This window comes from Lepidochelys kempii, chromosome 6 (assembly GCF_965140285.1).
Source record: "Lepidochelys kempii isolate rLepKem1 chromosome 6, rLepKem1.hap1, whole genome shotgun sequence".
In the NCBI taxonomy this organism is placed as follows: domain Eukaryota; kingdom Metazoa; phylum Chordata; order Testudines; family Cheloniidae; genus Lepidochelys; species Lepidochelys kempii.
The window spans coordinates 83,884,838-83,905,582 of NC_136385.1; the positions used below are offsets into that span (position 1 = coordinate 83,884,838).

General features: G+C 41.2%; 1 protein-coding gene across 3 annotated transcripts in view; it reads left to right on the plus strand.

Moving 5' to 3' along the window:
- Positions 1 to 20,745, plus strand: part of SCFD1 (sec1 family domain containing 1) — a 124,495-nt gene that overhangs the window by 14,077 nt on the left and 89,673 nt on the right. For all 3 annotated transcript variants that reach the window (XM_073348922.1, XM_073348924.1, XM_073348923.2), the window contains exons 7-12: positions 147 to 236; positions 3,830 to 3,885; positions 6,146 to 6,231; positions 10,002 to 10,101; positions 16,265 to 16,404; positions 17,649 to 17,739. In XM_073348922.1, the coding sequence (XP_073205023.1) occupies positions 147 to 236; positions 3,830 to 3,885; positions 6,146 to 6,231; positions 10,002 to 10,101; positions 16,265 to 16,404; positions 17,649 to 17,739 (563 nt within the window). The remainder of the gene's footprint in view (positions 1 to 146; positions 237 to 3,829; positions 3,886 to 6,145; positions 6,232 to 10,001; positions 10,102 to 16,264; positions 16,405 to 17,648; positions 17,740 to 20,745) is intronic.

Here is a 20,745-nt window from a genome sequence, read left to right on the forward strand (position 1 = left end):
CATCACAGCTTTCTTACTTTGGTCACTTCTTCAGTGTTGATGACTGAGAGTCACTGCTTGGCTGCTGTAGGAGATTTCCTCACTGTGTTTTATATTAGTTTTAGACTGTAACTCCACTTTTTTTTCTTTATTTTACAATGTTTTAGCCATTAACAGACCAGATATAATGGACACTGAAATGGAGGCCATTATGGACACTGTGGTTGATAGTCTCTTCTGCTTTTTTGTTACACTTGGTAAGTTTACAAGTTCCGGTATATTTCTCAATGCGCTGTTCCTTCTAAGAGATCTGCATTTTTAATTACATATTGTAAGTCTCTAAACTTCCACATATGCAGCCTGTGAGAGGAAGTAGGGTCAATGCAAGACCCCTGGATTCTGTTTGATATGTAAGTTTTGGCCAGTCACTAGGCCTGGGTTTTGCTCTGAAAACACTGTTGAATAGGCAGTAATTCCCATTATAAGAGTGGAGTCTTAGTGTCTGAAAAATTTTGTCTTGAGATCCTTGGATGAAAGGTGCTATAGGAAGTGCAAGGTGTTAGTTTAATATTTTTCACTGAAAACTGGATATTCTTTTAACTCAAACTCATAGTTCACAACAACCTTTACCTTATTATTTCAGTCATGTCCTACACAGAGTTTGTGATTGTAAAGGTGATAGAAGAGGATTTCATAGTCTACTGTAGATTTTTAAAACTGTTTCTAAACCTCTCTGTTTGTCACAGTCATGACATCTGTAACACAAACCATGACTTTTAAGGTGGGCTTTTCAAAAGTGCTTATTGTTGGCATAAGTCTGCTGCTGTTTAAGTCAGTGGTAAAAATGCTCCTGCTTCAGTGCTTCATGCTGAAAACTGCTTAATTAGGAACAGAGCTGAGTGAATGCTGAATAATTTTGAAATTCCCACCCTTAATATTTTTCATAAAAGTTCATGGTCAGTAACACCATAACTAGCTTGGTCATGGAGTGTTTTTAATTTTATGAAAATATTAAATAATTCATATTGTAAAATAAAGGATATGTTGTTCCATTACTTCTCCTTTTCTTACAATAAAATTGCTGTCATTTTTTGCCATGACAAACAACCAATCTTGATGACAACCAACAAAATAAAATGTCTCTTATTCTGAGATTTTGAGAGATTGTCAGGGTTTTTGCTGATAAACAAGTTTTTGTTAGATAGCATACAAGATATTATCAATGTTTTTCATTAATGGTTGGATAACTGTCAGAGAAATTATTGAAAAGTGTACATGTCCATTTTAATAGCAACTAAGTGAGTAAAATTTAACATGCTTAAAATTATAAGCACTGAAGTGCTAATTGACAGCTCTCAGATTTACTTCCCTTTTCAGTGCCTAAAATTGTAACTTCTTGAGGAGGAGAGTTTAGCAGTCCCCAGGGCACTCAGAGAATTAGAAGGATCCTTAGAACCTGTTGAATGCCTTAGTTTCTGTGGCAAGAAGTAAAATGTATCTTACAGAGCCCCTTGAATCTTCAGCGTTTCAAATTACATGTATTTAAAAATTCAGTATATGACAGGTGAAGCCTGAAATTCCAATGAAAAATTTATTTTAATAAATAAATATTCCCCTGCAATGATTTGCAACCCAGATCTAGCAGTATTGTCATAATGGAAGAGACCCTGAGCATCAAAAGCAAAAACAACCAAGCAAAAGCAAACTTGATTAATCTATTTGATTGTCTAATCAGCGAGAAATGAAAAAGTAAATAAACAGCATAAATAATGTAAATTATATTTTAAAATTTCTTAACTTTGAATTAGGGCTGTTGATTAATTGCAGTTAACTCATGCGATAACTCAAAAAAAAGTAATCCTGAGTAAAAAAATTGCGATTAATCGCACTTTTAATTGCACTGTTAATACCAATTGAAGTTTATTATATTTTTGGATGTTTTTCTTCATTTTCAAATATGTTGATTTCAATTACAACACAGAATACAAAGTGTATAGTTCTCACTTCATATTATTATTATTTTTATTATTATTTTATTATTATTATTATTATTTTTATTACAAATATTTGCACTGTAAAAATGATAAGCAAAGAAATAGTATTTTTCAATTCACCTCATACAAGTAATGTAGTGCAATCTATTTATCATGAAAGTGCAACTTACAAATGTAGATTTTTTTTTTATGTAACTGTTTTGTTTTTTGAGTGCAATGTAAAACTTCAGCACCTACAAGTCCACTCAGTCCTAGTTCTTGTTCAGCCAGTCGCGAAGACAAATATGTCTGTTTACATTTACAGGACATAATTCTTATTTACGCTTCTTATTTACAATGTCACCTGGAAGTGAGAACAGTTGTTCACATGGCAGTTTTGTAGCCATCATTGCAAGGTATTTAAGTGCCAGATACGCTAAACATTTGTATGCCCCTTTATGCTTTGGCCACCATTCCAGAGGGCATGCGTCTATGCTGATGACACTTGTTAAAAAAAATAATATGTTAATTAAATTTGTGACTGAACTCCTTGGGAGAGAATTGTATGTCTTCTGCTCTGTTTTACCCACATTCTGCAATATATTTCATGTTATAGCAATCTTGGACGATGACCCAGCATATGTTGTTCGTTTTAAGAACACTTTCACTGCAGATTTGACAAAACTCAAAGAAGGTACCAATGTGAGATTTCTAAAGATAGCTACAGCACTCGACCCAAGATTTAAGAATCTGAGAGGGATGAGGTATGGAGCATGTTTTCAGAAGTCTTAAAAGAGCAACACTCCGATGTGGAAACTACAGAACTGAACCACCAAAAAAGAAAATCAACCTTCTGTTGGTGGCATCTGACTCATATGTTGAAAATGAATATGCATCAGTCTGCACTGCTTTGGATCGCTATCGAGCAGAACCCATCATAGCATGGACGCATGTCCTCTGCAAGGGTGGTTGAAGCATGCAGGGACGTATGAATCTTTAATGGATCTGGCACGTAAATATCTTGTGGCGCCGGCTACAACAGTGCCATGCAAACACCTGTTGTCACTTTCAGGTGACATTGTAAACAAGAAGCAAGCAGCATTATCTCCTGCAAATGTAAACAAACTCATTTGTCTGAGTGATTGGCTGAACAAGACCTAGGACTGAGTGGACTTGTAGGCTCTAAAGTTTTACAATGTTTTATTTTTGAGTGCAGTTATATTTTTGTACATAATTCTACATTTGAAAGTTCAACTTTTATGTTAAAGAGATTGCACTACATTATTTGTATTAGGTTAATTGAAAAATACCATTTCTTTTGTTTTTTACTGTGCAAATATTTGTAATAAAAAATAATATAAAGTGAACACTGTACACTTTGTATTCTGTGTGGTAATTGAAATCAATATATTTGAAAATGTATAAAACACCCAAAAACATTTAAATAAATGGTATTCTATTATTCTTTAACAGTGCGATTAATCGTGTGATTAATATTTTTAATAGCTTGGCACCCCAACTTTTAATATTTGCATGTGGGATAGGTAAGAGAACAGGGTTTTTTTGACTATTTTAGCTGGCAATTCCTGTAACTCTCAATGTACTGCTAATATATATTTATAACATGATTTTAAGTATTTATCATTCTTACTATGTTTTTATAATACTTTGTTTAAATGTATTGATATAAACCATTTTTTGTGATCTCATGGTTAGTGACTACTAGAGCCATACTTTATATACAGTTTAGAAGCGTGTTTTGAAAATTTGGCACCCCAAATCATTTACTTTAAAAAATAAAAATCACAACTTGGCAGTATAATTATTTATGACCTGGAAATTATAATGTAAATAGAGGTCAATGTATCTTTTAATAGGAGCTATTCCTATAATCAGATGCTCAAGAGGAACTGCAGCAGAAATGGTGGCAGTGGTAAGACTAAATATATGATTGTTTCAAATAAATGTCCTAATAGCATTTTATTTTTATTTTTTACAACCCTGAACATTTAACATCAGAGAGGAAAACTGAAAGAAAATGGCCACGGTTCTCCTTCCTGACATTGCTTCCACAGAGCCTCATTGTAGAAGTTGTGTGACTAGTCACACAGACACAGAATCTTTAGAAAGCAGACTCCAATGGGTGGAGGTGCACATGTCTCTCCAGCGCAAAATGTCCCTCATCTTCTCCTTTTCCACTAGACATAGCACCCTAGGAACGTGTCCCTGCCTGCTCTGTCAGATGGTAGTTAGCATTGTGTAAAATGCTTGTGTAAATAATTGTAGTCGTACTTTTTAGTTAATGGTTGTAGTTTTTATGTGCTTGTTTGGATCTCTGGATCCCATCAGAATTTGTGCAATGATCGTAGAACGAAGTATTTTGGTGTATGTAAATTGGGAATGTGCTAATAGTAAGCAAAGGTAATTGGAGAATGAGTACAGTAGATAATTGCTTTGTTAATAAATGTTTAGAGAAAGTCTCCTTTACTTACTGCAATATTGCTTAGTAATGGGAAAGATTTGTCCCTTTAAGCTGATATAATTTTAATTTCAGCTACAATTATCCTTATCTAAATATGGCTTATATGACCTAATTAGACACATTATTATAAATAATGTTAAAATTATGTAGAAAAAATATTTTATCTGCATTTGGCTATGAAAAGTCTATGGAGAATAAATGACTAAAACAGCCTTTCAAAATCCTGCTAAGACAGGGCAATAGGAATCTTTCCCATGTGAATGGAAATAATAGCAGCTTCAACCTTAAAATATGACTCACCAAATGTGCCAATGCAGCAAATGCTGGCATAGTGAGAATTGTTATGGTATGCTGTCAGACTTATAGGATTCACTCTTCCTTAGTTTGACAACCGTGAGTGATGAAGCAGCTGCAGTGGCCTATGCTGAATTCTTTGGGTTTCCCATATCCTGTACATATAAAGAAGATGAATGGATCTTTTAGTCTCTCCTTTCCTTTGGCCAGACCTTTTCCCTCATTACCTCCTTGACAGCTGAAGCCACCTCTGCAAGCTTCCTCCTGGAGCTGGCCCCAGATATCTAACGCCTCACTGCAGCAGTCTTCCCCTCAGGTCTATGAATGGGAACCTAGGTTACTTGACTGCTTATGTCTGTCTCCTCCTTTTTAAAAAAATGAAACAAAAACAAATGGGGGGGAGGGATGGGAAAAGGGAGAGATCCAAATAACTCCCAAAACAACAAAGGGAGTGTTGTAGAATTTCTGACTCCAGTTTAGAGACTGCTGGAAAGACAACAAAACAAAACACTGTTGTTTTTAGTTACTTAGTCAATAGCACATCTGAAATGTTTTACAAGACTACAGTTACAATTTTTTACCTCTTTAATGACATCAGATTAGAGATGTGATTTTTTTCATAGAATATAAAATTTAATGGTAACTGAACTAGTTTTTCCACTGAATGTATCCGATGAAGAGAGCTGTAGCTCACGAAAGCTTATGCTCAAATAAATTTGTTAGTCTCTAAGGTGCCACAAGTCCTCCTTTTCTTTTTAAAATCATCATTTCCCTTCTCTCGCTTCCAGTCCTTAGGAAAACTTTTGGCAGAATGCAAAACAATAACAATGTAGCAGACTGTAGTGGGAACACCTGGCATTTGAAAGCTGGGAAATGCCATATTTACAGTTGTCAGTACAGCCTTAATTCTTCCCCTTGTGCATATGCATTATGATACAGGCTTTAATTACATAATCACATTTTTTCCACTGGACCCTTGCCTCATTCAGTGCACAAGCTGGACACAAAGGAGGCAGAACTCAGTTCACATGAGTAACCATAAATCCAGCATTGTCTATCTTTCAAGTGCCTGACTTTGAAACTTGCATGATTCTCTTAATTTTTTTTTTTTAATCTAACTAATATGTGCTTAGAGAGAGAGAGACAGACACTCCACTAAAGATGGACTTGGATTGTCTGGAAAATCAGGAATTTGCCCAGAACTGTCAAGATAGCAATATGGCAAGTAAGAGAAACTGTGTCCAAAGTAAGTTAGTGTGACTTAAGCAGTAGCATGACTATTAGAAAAACTAAAATTTGGAAAATTGTTGTCTTGACATCAGCAAAAGCTCATCTGTCTTAAACTTTGTCCATTGTACAAACTGGTTGAGAGAATCGCTAACCTCACCGATGTGTAAAAAGATGCTTTGCTTTTTAGAAACTAGATAAGAAACTCCGAGAGAACCTCAGAGATGCCAGAAACAGTCTTTTCACAGGTGACACACTTGGGGCTGGACAATTCAGGTAGTGTGCTACAGTTATTTTGCATTATTTTTATATATTTGTTGCAGTAACACTAAAAGGCCCCATTTGGCTTGGACTCTTGAGCTAGACATTGTACAGACACAGGCAAAGACGTGGTTCATGCCTGAGAGTAACTTGCTTTTATGAAGTCTTCAGAAATATTAAGGAAAATAAATGTCAGTTCATATTAATAGAACAAAACCCCCATCAGATTAAACACTATGGGTAGACAGAATGTAGCCCTCAGATCCTGAGCTAAAAACTTTCTTATAATTAAAGAAGACAAACATTTTGTTCAACTGTAGACCCAGAAAAATCAAATATACTGCAAAAATATCTACTATATCAACTTACAGAATGAGAATGAATGGTGTGTTGCTTTCAGACATATTCAGAACCTTCCTTTTATTTAGTCGGTAATAAAAAAGGCAGACTAACTCTCTCAGAGAGTCCTGCCATTGGTCTTGGTTACTTCAGCCTCACAAACAAACAGCAAGTTCTTCCCAGCTAATCCTAATTGCCACAGGGCAGGTATGGAGTGAAACGGTCTCTCTAATATCCCAGTCCAGGATTATTAAAGCCTTTAAAGATCATTACCAACAACGTGAATTTACGTTCGTTGGAGGGCCGGGAGGGGGTTTGGCAACTACCATTCTCTTCCACTACTCTTTTACCTACCCCTGTGGGACTGTGAGGATCACCACTTTCCATGTCTGTTTATCCCTATGACCTTCTGGGACTGTGTGGTGAGGCTGCTTCTGTTTGGTGCCCTCATACTGTATGTATCATTGGGCTGGTGATACAAAGCATCTTGCATTGCCTTTCACAGACATAAGATACCTCTTACTAACAGAACAATAACTGTCTTTCAGTTAGGTAGGCTTATTGCTCGTAGTGGCACATTGCTCTGGGTCCACTGGTCTACTCTGACCTGTCTGCCCTGGCTCCTCATTCTCCTGTCCCTAATACAGCAGTTGTATTAACTGCTTTTGATTGATGATGGTTGTTACACCTCTTACCTTATTGACAAGGATGTGAATTACTGATATGTTAATCTAGTCACAGTGCACACACTGTATCTTTTTATGTGCTGGGAAACAACGGCATGATATGTAGGGGATAAGCTGGAGTGCATTGTGATATAGGCTATGCCTTTGTAGAAGCCTGTTCTCTTGTATGTGGCTTGCAAATCCACTATGCACTGGCTTATACAGCACACAAATTTGTGCAGGATCTGGCCCTCAAATACGTAATTCATTTTAACATGGAAGAAATATTCATAAATGAGATGGGAAAAGAGTAAACAGTGACGTGGCAGAGTTTGTAGCTTAGTCTTCAGACCCTTGGAGAGTAATGAAATGATAGTATTTGGGTTCATTGAAAAGGAGATGGGATAAAACGTTCAAAAAGTGCTGAAGTCCCTGTCATAAATATAAAGGGAAGGGTAAACCCCTTTGAAATCCCTCCTGGCCAGGGGAAAGCTCCTCTCACCTGTAAAGGGTTAAGAAGCTAAAGGTAACCTCGCTGGCACCTGACCAAAATGACCAATGAGGAGACAAGATACTTTCAAAAGCTGGGAGGAGGGAGAGAAACAAAGGGTCTGGGTCTGTCTGTAGTCGTCTTGGCCAGGGACAGAACAGGAATGGAGTCTTAGAACTTTTAGTAAGTAATCTAGCTAGGTATGTGTTAGATTATGATTTCTTTAAATGGCTGAGAAAAGAATTGTGCTGAATAGAATAACTACTTCTGTCTGTGTATCTTTTTTGTAACTTAAGGTTTTGCCTAGAGGGGTTCTCTATGTTTTTGAATCTAATTACCCTGTAAGATATCTACCATCCTGATTTTACAGGGGGGATTTCTTTATTTCTATTTACTTCTATTTTTTATTAAAAGTCTTCTTGTAAAACACTGAATGCTTTTTCATTGTTCTCAGATCCAAGGGTTTGGGTCTGTGGTCACCTATGCAAATTGGTGAGGCTTTTTATCCAACATTTCCCAGGAAAGGGGGGGTGCAAGTGTTGGGAGGATTGTTCATTATTCTTAAGATCCAAGGGTCTGGGTCTGTAGTCACCTAGGCAAATTGGTGAGGCTTTTTACCAAACCTTGTCCAGGAAGTGGGGTGCAAGGTTTTGGGAAGTATTTTGGGGGGAAGGACGCGTCCAAACAGCTCTTCCCCAGTAACCAGTATTAGTTTGGTGGTGGTAGCGGCCAGTCCAAGGTGTAATATTTTGTACCTTGGGGAAGTTTTGACCTAAGCTGGTAAAGATAAGCTTAGGAGGTTTTTCATGCAGGTCCCCACATCTGTACCCTAGAGTTCAGAGTGGGGGAGGAACCGTGACAGTCCCCTTTTCAGAAGTAGGAAAAAACACCCTTTTAGGAGTTTAAATCTCACTGATTTTTCCTAATCTACTTAGGCACTTTTGAAAATTTTACTCGGAGTTGAGTATCAGCATGTTGATGACAATGTAAGCCATAAGCTCTTTGTGGCTTCACGTACAAATCAAACAGGAGAGGTGGCATGATGGGCCCCCGAGAGAGAGATTGCAGATGTGAGGTTCCTTTTGGGGCATGGGGCACAAGCAGTGATTCAGTACTACTCCTAGAATCTTTTTCAGAAGAACCAAACCCACCCAAACTATTTCATCCGTCCACCTCACCACTTTCCGTGGACGAGTCAATAATTTCATAAGCTGCTGACAAATCTAATCTAATCATCCTGAATATTTTATTAATGTCCATTGCTAGAAGGTGATTATCACCCATTGATACTAATACAGTCTCTATTCAATAATCAGTCATGAATCTGTGTAACTAAGCTATTAACTAAGAAGGCTGGTCGGTGTTGGTTATTTGACTTGGATTTAAAATTGTGTGTGGTAGCTCTTTAGTTATAACAGAAGCGTGAGAGTTGCCTTATCACATCAGACCCATGTCTATCTAATCAGTATCCCATTTTTGGCAGTGGCCAGCTCCAACATGCTTCAGAGGAAGGTGAAACAAACTCTGTAACAGAAAATTATGGAATAATCTGCCTAAACAGGAAGTTTCTTTCTAATACCTGCCAATTAGGATTTGGCTTTTGCCCTGAAATATGAAGGTTTATATGTCTTTGGGCTTTTATATGGATGATGAGAATTTAGTGTAACTTTCAGTCTTTTTTTAATATTGCTGATTTCTTGGTCTCAATCTTATCTTTGTGAATTCTCTCAGTTAATTATGTCCCAAGGCAAACTCCCTAAAGTTGTAAATTCAGCATGGTAGTACATACAATTTGCAGAATAATATTTAAAGCAGTGATACTCAGACTCAGGCTCCCGAGTTGTAAGTGGCTGTTCAGTGTGTCTCCTGCGGCTCTTTGCAGCACATGGTATTAAAACACTGTGATTTAATTATTAACCAGTCTAAATTATTAACCAATCAGGATGCTTTTACTGTGTTATTAACCAATTGTAGTTGATAAAATAATATTTGGTCAGTCATTTTGCTGTGAGAATAATATATATAAACAAAATATTTCCCCTGTCATATTGTTTAAATATGAATATGTAGTACCATAGTAAATGAAACAATGAATTCACAATACTGTTACTCTTTTGGGTAATGCTGATTGCTAATTTGGCCCCTGAATCACTAAGGTGTGAGGTCACTGATTTTAAAGAGATTGGCAGTACAGAAAAACTGCAAAGAATATCTGTGATATTTCTGAAGAGACTGAGAGACTCCTCCAAATATGTATAAAGAGTTACTGACAAAATGTCTTTTATTTACAGCTTCCAAAGGCCTTTGTTAGTCCTTGTTGACAGAAACATAGATTTAGCAACTCCTCTACACCATACTTGGACATACCAGGCCTTAGTGCATGACGTACTGGTAGGAGAATAAACTTCATTTTTATTATTGAAAGTACAGTTGCATTTTCAGTTTACTCTTAAATATAGTAACAGCCCTTATAGTAACAGCCCTTAATCAAAATCGTATTTTATATACTGAATTTATTTGGAAGCTATTTCATCTAAAACAAATCTGGAAGGTTTATTGTAAAGGGTTGGGAGTTTTGACATTGCAGTACCTTCTTAAAACATTTACTATTTAAAATGTTGCTGTAGTTATTAAGATACTGGTAATTCAGTTATGCAGGGCTGTTTTTCAGAAGTTTGGAATCATACTTTTTGTGTTAGCTTTATTTCTCTTAATGCAAAAATTTGTCTTAAATCAGTTAGATCTAAGTTTTGTCACTGATTTTCATGTTTGTCATTTTCTAAGATAAGAAGACTTGAGGTTTGTTCTGCAGCTATCCTATACAAATCTTGTGTTCTCTCATTCCCCATCTACAAAGACAAATGCTTATGACACTAAATTGTCATGATGGGAGGTTGCTGTTAGCTTGCTTTTTGGATGTTTTATGAAATGTACAGATTATAATGGTTTAATTCTATCTATTCTGAAATGTAAATATTTTGTATTGTTTTAGTAAGTTTTAAAACAGCTCTTGGTATCAGTTTGAGTTTTTAGAGATTTCTTACTTTACCTTTCTTCTCCACAAGATGGTGTAGATGTTCTATATAGAGAAATACCAGCTGGTAAATGAACTTGCTGAAAGAACTTTCATAAATATTTATTTTGTTTTGGAAGTCGCATGGAGCTTAGAACATTTACATCTTCCAGAGCTGATTTTATAAAACAACTTGCAATTAAAGGCTTTTTTTTTTTTTTTAACATAGTTCTATAAATGTCTGGCTGACCTAATATGTCTTAGAGCTCCATTGTTAATGGTGAAAAGGATATGCAACCTAATTCCTAATTCAGCTGCATGTTATATTGGAAATTTATTTTAATAGAAGGAAATCTTGTTACTTAACTGGAGAAATTTATTTATATATATGTAAAATACATAACTATAAAAACCTAATGTAAAAATATGCTAATAAAATTTTTATTTAACTGCATAGAAAAAATCAGGAAGGATATTAGTTCTCTTTAACATATATTAAAATGAATGTCACGTGACCTACTAATGTAACTTCTCTGAGTTAGTGTTTTGTATTTGTTGCTGAGGTTGTGATATACATCCACAATCTGTAGTTCATGCTAAAAGTGCAATATACATTCCTACATGCTCAGTTACTGTGAGTTATGTACGGGCACATAGAGTTGTCTGAAAACTGTTGCATCACTGAGGTGACATTTTTTTAATCTCTTGTGGGGTTTTATAGAATTCTTTTTATAGAAATTGTGCATGTGGTGTGTATTTTGCATTTACACTTTTCAGCTGATGGAAAGTCACTGCCTTTTTGAGGCTGTAAGATTGTTTGTAAAGTCAACATTTGTTGAATATGCATGTTTTGTTCTTAAAATGTCTAGTTCAACCTGTTAGCAAAGTTTGTACACCCCTTGGAAACATGAGTGATCTCTAGTTTAGTATCAAGGGGAAAAATTTAATTTCAAAAGCAGGCGCAGTATCCAGTTGAAAAAAAAAATCATGCCAGGCTCTTCACTGAATGAGCACAACATTTTATGAAATGGCTTGAATGACTTTGTTGACAGGGTTCTAAATTGTAATAGGAAAATAGTTACCAAGGTGATGATTAGGTGACAGTGACATCACTCTCCAGCAAAAGTCATCAGATTTTCTAGTATTTAGTTTCCAAATATCTTGTACACAATGTCATTAAGATAATCTGTTTATATCCTTCCTGAATGGAGTAACCTTTATGAAAATGTATGTGAAAGCATCTTCACCATTTCCCATTTCTTTGCATGTTGTAATTTGTTTACATCTGATGTCTTGCCAAGTTCAACTCCACGGGGCCTGTGGCTTAGGGGCACCATTGCCTGCAGTCACCTTTAAGCCAGGAAAAATCCAAGTTCCAATATGAAAGGATTTAAAGATATGGTTTGTGTTAAAACCATTTCTAGTACTTTTTGGGTGAAGTTTGCAATTCCTGCACTGTTTCAGAATCATCATGTATTTTGAAAAAGTTTAAAAAACAAAAAACCTAGGGCCAGATTTATAGACATTTATAAGTACACCTCTACCCCTATATAACGTGACCCAATATAATGCTGGTTCGCATACAATGTGGTAAAGCTCCAACCAGCGTGTTAAGGGTGCCGGGCCGGTGCCCAGGGGTTGGATAAGGGGCAAAGGGTCTCGGGGTGATCAGGGGCTTCCCCTTTCCCCCAGGTCTGGGAGACAGGAGCTGTGTGGGGGCACTTTTGGGGGCCCCACAGTCCCAGAGTGGCCCGGGGGATTAGCAGGGGGCCGGGAGCAGCCCACTCTGCTGCCCTGGCCCCAGCCCCAGCCGTGTCGCTCAGGGGAGGTGGTTTGGGGGAAGGGATTCCCCCCCGCATTCACCAGCAGTGGCGGAAGCGGAGCAGCCCAGCCCGCTCCACTCCGCCAGCTCCCAGCCGCAGCGTTCCGTTTCCCACCGCAGGTGAGTGTGGGACCTTTCACCAAACTGCCAACTGTCATAACCCACCCCTCCCTCTGTTGTTCGCTCTCTCCACTCTCACTCATTCGCTCATTTTCACTAGGCAGGGGATTGGTATGCGGGAGAGGGGTGAGGACTCCGACTGAGGGTGCGGGCTCTGGGGTGGGGCCAGGGATAAGAGGTTTGGGGTGTAGGAGGGTGCTCTGGGCTGGGAGGTGGAACTGAGGGGCTCGAAGTATGGGAGGGGGCTCCGGGCTGAGGCGGGGATGCGGATTCAGAGGTGGGGCAAAGGGGTTCGGAATGTGGGAGGGAGCTACAAGCTGGGGCCAAGAGGTTTGGAGTGTGGGAGAGGCCTCCAGGTTGGGACTGAGAGGTTCAGAATGCGGGAGGGGGCTCCGAGCTGAGGCCGAGGGGGTGGGGGGGTATGGGCTCTGAGCTGGGGGCATGGGTTCTGGAGTGGGACCAGAAATGAGGGGTTTGGAGTGTGGGAGGGAGCTCTGGGCTGGGGCTGAGTGGTTCAGAATGCGGGAGGAGGCTCTGGACTGGGGCCGAGGGGTTCGGAGTGCTGGAGGGGATGAGGACTCTGACTGGGGGAGCGGGCTCTGGTGTGGGGTTGGGGATGAGGGATTTGGGGTATAGGAGGGTGCAAAGCTGGGACAGAGGGGTTTGGAGGGCGGGAGAGAGATCAGGGTTGGGGCACGGGGGGAGTGTGAGGTCTCCGTCTCGGGGTGCAGGCTCTGGAGTGGGGCTGGGGATGAGGTGTTTGGGGTGCAGTAGGGGGCTCCGGGCTGGGATCAAGGCGTTCGGAGGGTGGGAGAGGGATCAGGGCTGGGGCAGGGGTTTGGGTGCGGGGGGGGGGCAGGCTCCGGGCGGCACTTACCTCAAGCAGCTCCCGGAAGCAACGGCATGTCCCCCTTCCTGCTCCTACGTGAAGGCACGGCCAGGCAGCTCTGCACACTGCCCATCCACAGGCACTGCCCCTACAGCTCATTGGCCCCAGTTCCTGGACAGTGGGAATTACGAAGACAGCACCTGCAGATGGGGCAGCACGCAGAGCCCCATGGCTGCCCAGGGCATAAGAGCTGGAGGGGGGACTTGCTGCTGCTTCTGGGAGCCGCGCGGAGCCATGGCAGGCACAGAGCCTGCCTTAGCCCCGATGCACAGCGGACCGGACTTTTAACGGCCCAGTCAGTGGTGCTCACTAGAGCCCGAGGGTCCCTTTTCGACTGGGCTTTCCGGTCGAAAACCAGACACCTGGCAACCCTACAAGCCCCTTTCATATTTTTAAAGAAGGTGTTTGTTTAATCTTATGAAACCCAAAGGTGACCCATTTTCCTCTAAAGTTATGAAGGCTGAGCAGAGGACATGTGTAGAATTTAAAATTTTGTCTAAAAGAGAATTTTCCCCTCCCCAATCACTCAAAATGAGGGCGGGGGGAGAGAGGAATAATTAATCATTCAGCATGAATGAATTAATCTCAAAACTCTGTGAGGAAGGGATTCACCATACATGGTGAGTGGAGTGGGGGAGTGTCACCATTGCGGCCCTATCTCCAGATGGTGTTCAGGATTGGAGATCTGTTTGTAGGGAGTGAGTGTGACTCATTTGCTCACCTACATTTTTTACTTCCACAACCAGGGGGAATCCATTCAATCATTATAGTCAATGTAGAGATGCCATACTGACAAGGGAATGGGGAGAGGGTTACAAGAGGCTTTTTGGAAACATTCAGACAGCCATGTCTTCTGAATGAGATCTGTAGTTTCTGGGGTCAGAATCTCGCCTGTTTCCATGTGGATTCTTCAGACAGAATCATCTGTTGAAAATACTGAGTATAACCATAGAATTTTCCTCTCGGTGATCTCCACCAGGTCCATCTTGTTCAGGTTTTTGCAGCAGGGAAAAACTTGGTCTCTCAGTACTGCATCCACAATTTTGGTGTAATTGGATCATCATCATTAGACTACAACATTTCTCTACAACACTGAGGAAACCTAAGGCAGCCCTGTACAAATACGTTCTAAATTACTGAATTGCCTGTACAAATCCCATATGAAAACCTGTGCACCTTCTACAGTGCATTTATAGAATCATTTTAAGTCAGACAACTCCAGTTTACATACAGAAAGCAAAGTAGGTTATCATGTCTACTTAGGAAATCTCTGTGTGTGCTCTTGAATGTGAATTGGACAGGACAAATATGCTTGCACTCACTGGAAATTCTTTTTCTATTATAGCTTTAAATTACTTTGACTTTGAATAAACTACACCAGGCTCCTAACTCTGCTTATGTTATCTTAGGTTGGTTAGTAAACTTCTTCGGGCTGGTGCACAGATATTTAACAAAAATAGGTGCTTTTGGTTACCCTAGAATAAATAGTAAAATAAAACATTTGCTCAATGGAAAAGACTGGTGGCAAAATAGTCTATTTTAAAACATTAAGGAAGAAAGATTATACATACAGCCTAGAGATTTTTAGAGAGGATTTGTGTTAGGATATAGATATTCAGGCCTGTCTCTAAAGGCCTATACTTTAAGAATTTAGGTGTATTCTTAACACTTGGCTAGTTAAAGGTATAAAAGAAAGAATCAAAATCACTGTCTGCCAGTGTAAGGTCCTTCTCTTACTGTGACAGTGTGAGGTTCTGTTCTTAGGCTAAGATCTTCGGCTAAGCAACAGAGGCAGCCATAAGCTGGGAAGCGACTGGTCACATCCTCACATTCCAAACTAGTCACATTGAAAGAAGGTGCTATTGGGCTGTTAGGAATACACTCCTGTCCTGATAATGCCTGTCACCTCCAGAGAAAGGGAAGTGCCTAGAAAATGTAAAAGGAAACTTAGTTTGATAGCATCCTGTCTGGCAAGAACTCACTTATCAATAGCTGGGATGTGAAATCCTCATGTCTTTGTTGTTCTGTCACTGTAGTCCCCATTTCCCTATTGTTTGTCTGTATAATCTCTGTCTGGTTCTGTGACTGTTCCTGTCTATTGTATAATTAATTTTGCTGGGTATAAACTAATTAAGGTGGTGGGATATAATTGGATATGATCATGTTACAATATGTTAGGATTGGTTAGTTAAATTTCAGGAAAACGATTGGTTAAAGTATAGCTAAGCGGAACTCAAGTTTTACTATATAGTCTGCAGTCAATCAGGAAGTGAGTGGGTGTGTGGGGGAAATGGGAACAGGGAATGGGGGTGGGGAAATTGGAATCATGTTTGGCTAAGGGCAGGAATGGGAACAGGGACACAGGTGTAAGGCTCTGTGGTGTCAGAGCTGGGAAGGGGGACACTAAGGAAGGAAACTGGAATCATGCTTGCTGGAAGTTCACCCCAATAAACATCAAATTGTTTGCACCTTTGGACTTCGGGTATTGTTGCTCTCTGTTCATGCGAGAAGGACCAGGGAAGTAAGTGGGTGAAGGAATAAGCCCGCTAATAATTTGAATTGTCCATTTCATTTGGAAGATCTATCATAGGATTTCATCAAAATAAACATATAGAGGTCTTCTAGTTATTTTGATTCATGATAAGAATATTTTTGATTCTCAGTTTTGGATTGAAATTGTGGATGTTTAATTAAGATTATTCTTTTCTAGGATTTCCATTTGAACAGAGTTAATCTAGAGGAATCTTCAGGAATGGAAAATTCTCCAGCAGGGGCTAGACCAAAGAAAAAGAATAAAAAATCATATGACTTAACTCCAGCTGATAAATTTTGGCAAAAGCATAAAGGCAGGTGAGCGGAACAATTCCAGATTTTATATTTAAATTAGTCAACTTCTAATGAAGAATTACCCTTAACATACTAATATTTTTTCCATATCTTTGAGGAAGCTTGATAGAGGGTCATATCTGTGCAAATGAGGGTCATAAGCCACATTACTCTACCCAAAGAACTTTGTGTAATTTCATAAAATTAGGTATGTCTGGTATAGTGCAATCTATGTAAATAGCGTAGAGGAATTAATCTCATTTTAAGGAATTCACTAGCAGTTTTACTTAGTTTAGGAATGTTTAAATGTTCTTTTGAATAAAGCGTACAAGTGACAAATCTGTTTGCAAATTGAGTAGATGCTTTCTATTTAATTCTAAAGGTACTGTTAGCCCAGTTTCTCATGTACCTGTGGAGTAAGATTTGATCTGTGAAAAAGCTTTGAAATGTGTTCCCAATTCAGGGGGAAAATCAGATTGGATCTATAGGGAGAAATGGAGTTCTTTGATAATACGGAAAATGCTAAATTAAACATAATCACTTAATTCTTATGATTCATAAACAAGGTAGTAGAGTGCACTGGATATGCTAAGAAAGTTTTATGTGACTAAAGCTATAAAAAAATGGAAACTGAAACTCTGCTGTGTAGTGTGGTCTGGTCACATTATTAGATTTAAAGAAAGATGTCAATCTGATCCATTTGGATATCCCAGTATTTTACTGTTCCGAATGTTTATGAAAATGAAATTACTTACGATAGAGACCTCATGACTAGTAGATTTAATTCCTTCAGGTAAAATAGTTGAGGAATTGCTTTATTACTAATCCTTACCTATTGCAGTAGCTTTACTTTTAGGGTTTTGTGGAAATACAGATAATGTCTTCAGCAATTTGAAACACTGATGTTAGTGGATCTGCTGGGATAGTAATTTTACCTCTTCGTATTCATCTGCTTTGGGGGGGTTTTTTTATTATGTAGAGAGTATGCATCTATGGTGCCATCACTATGTATTAATTTTTATAAGTGGATTTAATAAAGCATATAAAAAGTAATGGATATTTGTACTGAAAGCTTAATCATATGTTTGATTAATTTCATATATTCGTTATTTTCTGTATGTTTGATGCTTCATTATTATAGTAGTGAATTGGTATTTCATAAACCTATCTGAAAGGCATTTCAACCGTTATTTTGATCATACAAACCATATGGTGGTTCTGCTTAAATTTGACTGTTTAACAGAACCTGATATGTAATATTGCTTTAGTCCTTTCCCAGAGGTAGCAGAGTCTGTTCAGCAAGAGCTGGAATCCTACAGAGCTCAAGAAGATGAGGTCAAAAGGCTTAAAAGTATTATGGTAAGGTTTAACGTACATATATTTTGTTTAACATATTTTGTTTTTATATAAATTATGAGAATACTTGTATAGGGCTTTGTTCCATGCTTTGGAAACATCAGCATCAACAAATGTTGTTCTTTGAGTGATGGTCCCTACATGGATTCCAAGCATGGGTGTGCATGGGTGCCATGCGCCGGAGCCGGAACTATTGCTAGTAATATCCATTGATCCGCATGTGCATCAGCTACGTGGCACGTCCAAGGCTTTAAGAGGCTGTGCAGGTCAACGCTGCTCCAGTTCCCTTTTACCACTGCATGGCCAGAGTTGGAATCTCTCTTCCTCGGTGCTCTTAGCTTGATAAAAGAACTGCTTTTGTCCATTGTACATAGTTTTTCTTTAGTTTAGTAGTGGTCTGTTCATTATTAATTAATTGGCTGGTTACTTTCCGTTGGACTTCTCTCTGGGGACTTCCCCCCTCCCCCCCAGCTCTGGGACTGTACTCTGGTAAGCCGGGTTTAAATACTGCGCCTCATGCCCGTGCTCCTTCTCTGTGAGCAATGAGCACCAATTTTGTCTTAATTGCCTTGGCAAGGCTCACATTGCTGCCCATTGCTCCATCTGCCAATTATTCCCACCATGCACCCGGGAGGCTAGAGAACTGTGCCTCCGCAAACACCTCATGGAAGAGATAATGCGCCCAAGTGCATGCCCATATCCAGGACCCATGGATCCACTGGAATGGCATTCGACACCGGCGTGAGCACCTCTCTGGGGTCTTCCCACCCAGCACTGGTGCACCCACCAAAAGCCCACCGTGTGCACATAAAGCGCATCCATGGGCACAAGGGTGGCTCCCCAACGGGGACAGCCCCCAAGCTCAGTGTTGCCTCCTCAAGCCATGCCAGATTGGGTAAGAAGTCGCGCGCCAACTTGGACACTCCCGCTCTGAAGAAGTCCCGCTCCGAGCACAAGTCCAAGCTGTGCTGGTGCCAGCCCCAGTGACTGGCTCACCGCCGGTGCCCCCAGTTCCGTCCACTCCACCGGCCCTGTCTGGACTTGCCTGCCTGGTGCCGTGCATGCCAGGACTTTTGTCCCCCCACTGTCACGGTGCGGGACTCACCCCTGTGGCGCCTCCTGCTGGTCTCTCAGGGAATTAGCTCTTCCAGCCTCCAGAGCGCCCTCTGCAGGCCGGTGTCCCACTTGCCGCTGGCCCCGTGTCCCTCCCGGACCCCCAGACCTCTTTTACCCAGGGTGCTGCCCCCTGGCAGTACCCCCACAGTCTCTGGGTCTCCCCTCCCCAGGGAACCCCCACCTGCTATCCCCACCTTGCCTCAGGTTTTGGCTACTGCCAGTCAACATTGAGCCCCCGCACACTGGGGCGGACTGCAATGTATAAGCCAATCATCACAGGCAAGAGGGGTTTGGACCTGCTGCCTTGGCCTACCCGTGGGCTGCTCTGTTGCAACCCCAGTATCTTGTCTTAGGCCGTCTGCCAGGCCTGCAGCCTGGGGCTTTTCCAGTCTGGAGCCTCCCAGCTCCTCTGGCTTTCCCCAGCCCTGCCCCACTCCAGGTACCTTCTCAAGTTCCCCAGCAGCCAGGCCCATCTCCCTAGACATATGCTCCTGGCCCAGTGCCCTCTTATAAGGACCGGCTGGGCCCTGATTGGGGCGTGGCCACAGCTGAGCCTGCTTCCCCAATCAGCCTGGGAACTGCTTGCTCCCAGCCACAGCCCTCTAAGGCTGGAGCAGGTGACCACCCCGCTACACCCCCACACACACACACTGATGGCTAAGTTTAAGTTTAAGATCCTCCTACCCAGACCCCACGTTCTCACCCATGCGGTCCTTCAGTCTGGACCCTTGGTGCCAACTGTACCCTCCAATATATGCCCCACCAGCCGACCCGTGGTACCCCTACACCTTGTCACCACCACTGCCTGGTGACCCCTATGCCTGGCTCTATTGGGCTGCCTGGAAGCCCTATCATGAGCATGGAATGCCATCTCACTCATGGCACTGGGTGTCCCTGATGCACACAGCCCCTCCCTTTGTCTTCGAGGACCCTTCAGCCATCTCCGCTCTGGTGGCACCAGCAGGCACCTTCGCCAGCACCAGTCCATATGGGCGCCTCCTCGTCTCTGGGACGATGCTATCATTTTCTCCTCTCTCTCACCTCCTGCCAACCTCATGCCGTACCAGGACTTACTTTGGTCAATGGCCACATCCCTCAGTCTGCTGTCGAATTCCTAGACATCTTACAATCTTCTGGACCCTCGTGTACCACACTCCCTGTTCACAACACCCTTCTACAACCGGCCCAGACCATCTGGCACACCCCTGTGCCCCAACACCGAAACAGGCAGAACACCAGTACTTCATGCCCTCTAAGGGCACAGACTTTCCTTTCACCCACATGCCCCCCAACTCCCTGGTGGTCCAAGCCGTGACCAAGCACACCCGCCAGCAACACCTACGATCTAAGCCCCCTGGTCAGGCCGCCAAGAACGGGACACCAGATCTACTTTTCTGCTGGCCTCCAATTCCACATTGCCAGCTACCAGGCCATCCTGGCCAAGTATGACTTCTTTTCATACTCCAAACTCATGGACTTCCAGGCCTTCCTCCCTCCAGAGAGGCAGCAGGACTTCCAACGTCAACTGGATGAAGGCAAGTTAGTGGCCAAGGTCACTCTCCAGGACATGGTCAATGCTGCCTATACTGCGTCCCGCTCTCTGGCATCTGGGCTCATACTTTGCCAGGACTCCTGGCTCCAATCTAGTGGCTTCCCAAAAGAGGTCCAAACCACCCTTGAGAACCTCCCCTTCAACAACCACAAGTTTAGAAACAAAACTGACGAGTCCTTCCATTCCCTCAAGGACTCTAGTACCACCTTATGCCACGTACCAGCCCGTACCACCAGCACCCACCATATTCTTCTCAACATCGTCTGTGTTCCCAATTACCTCGCTACTCTACTACTGCTACTCCTTCTACTTCCACGCTGCCTCAAGGTTCCTTCAAGCAG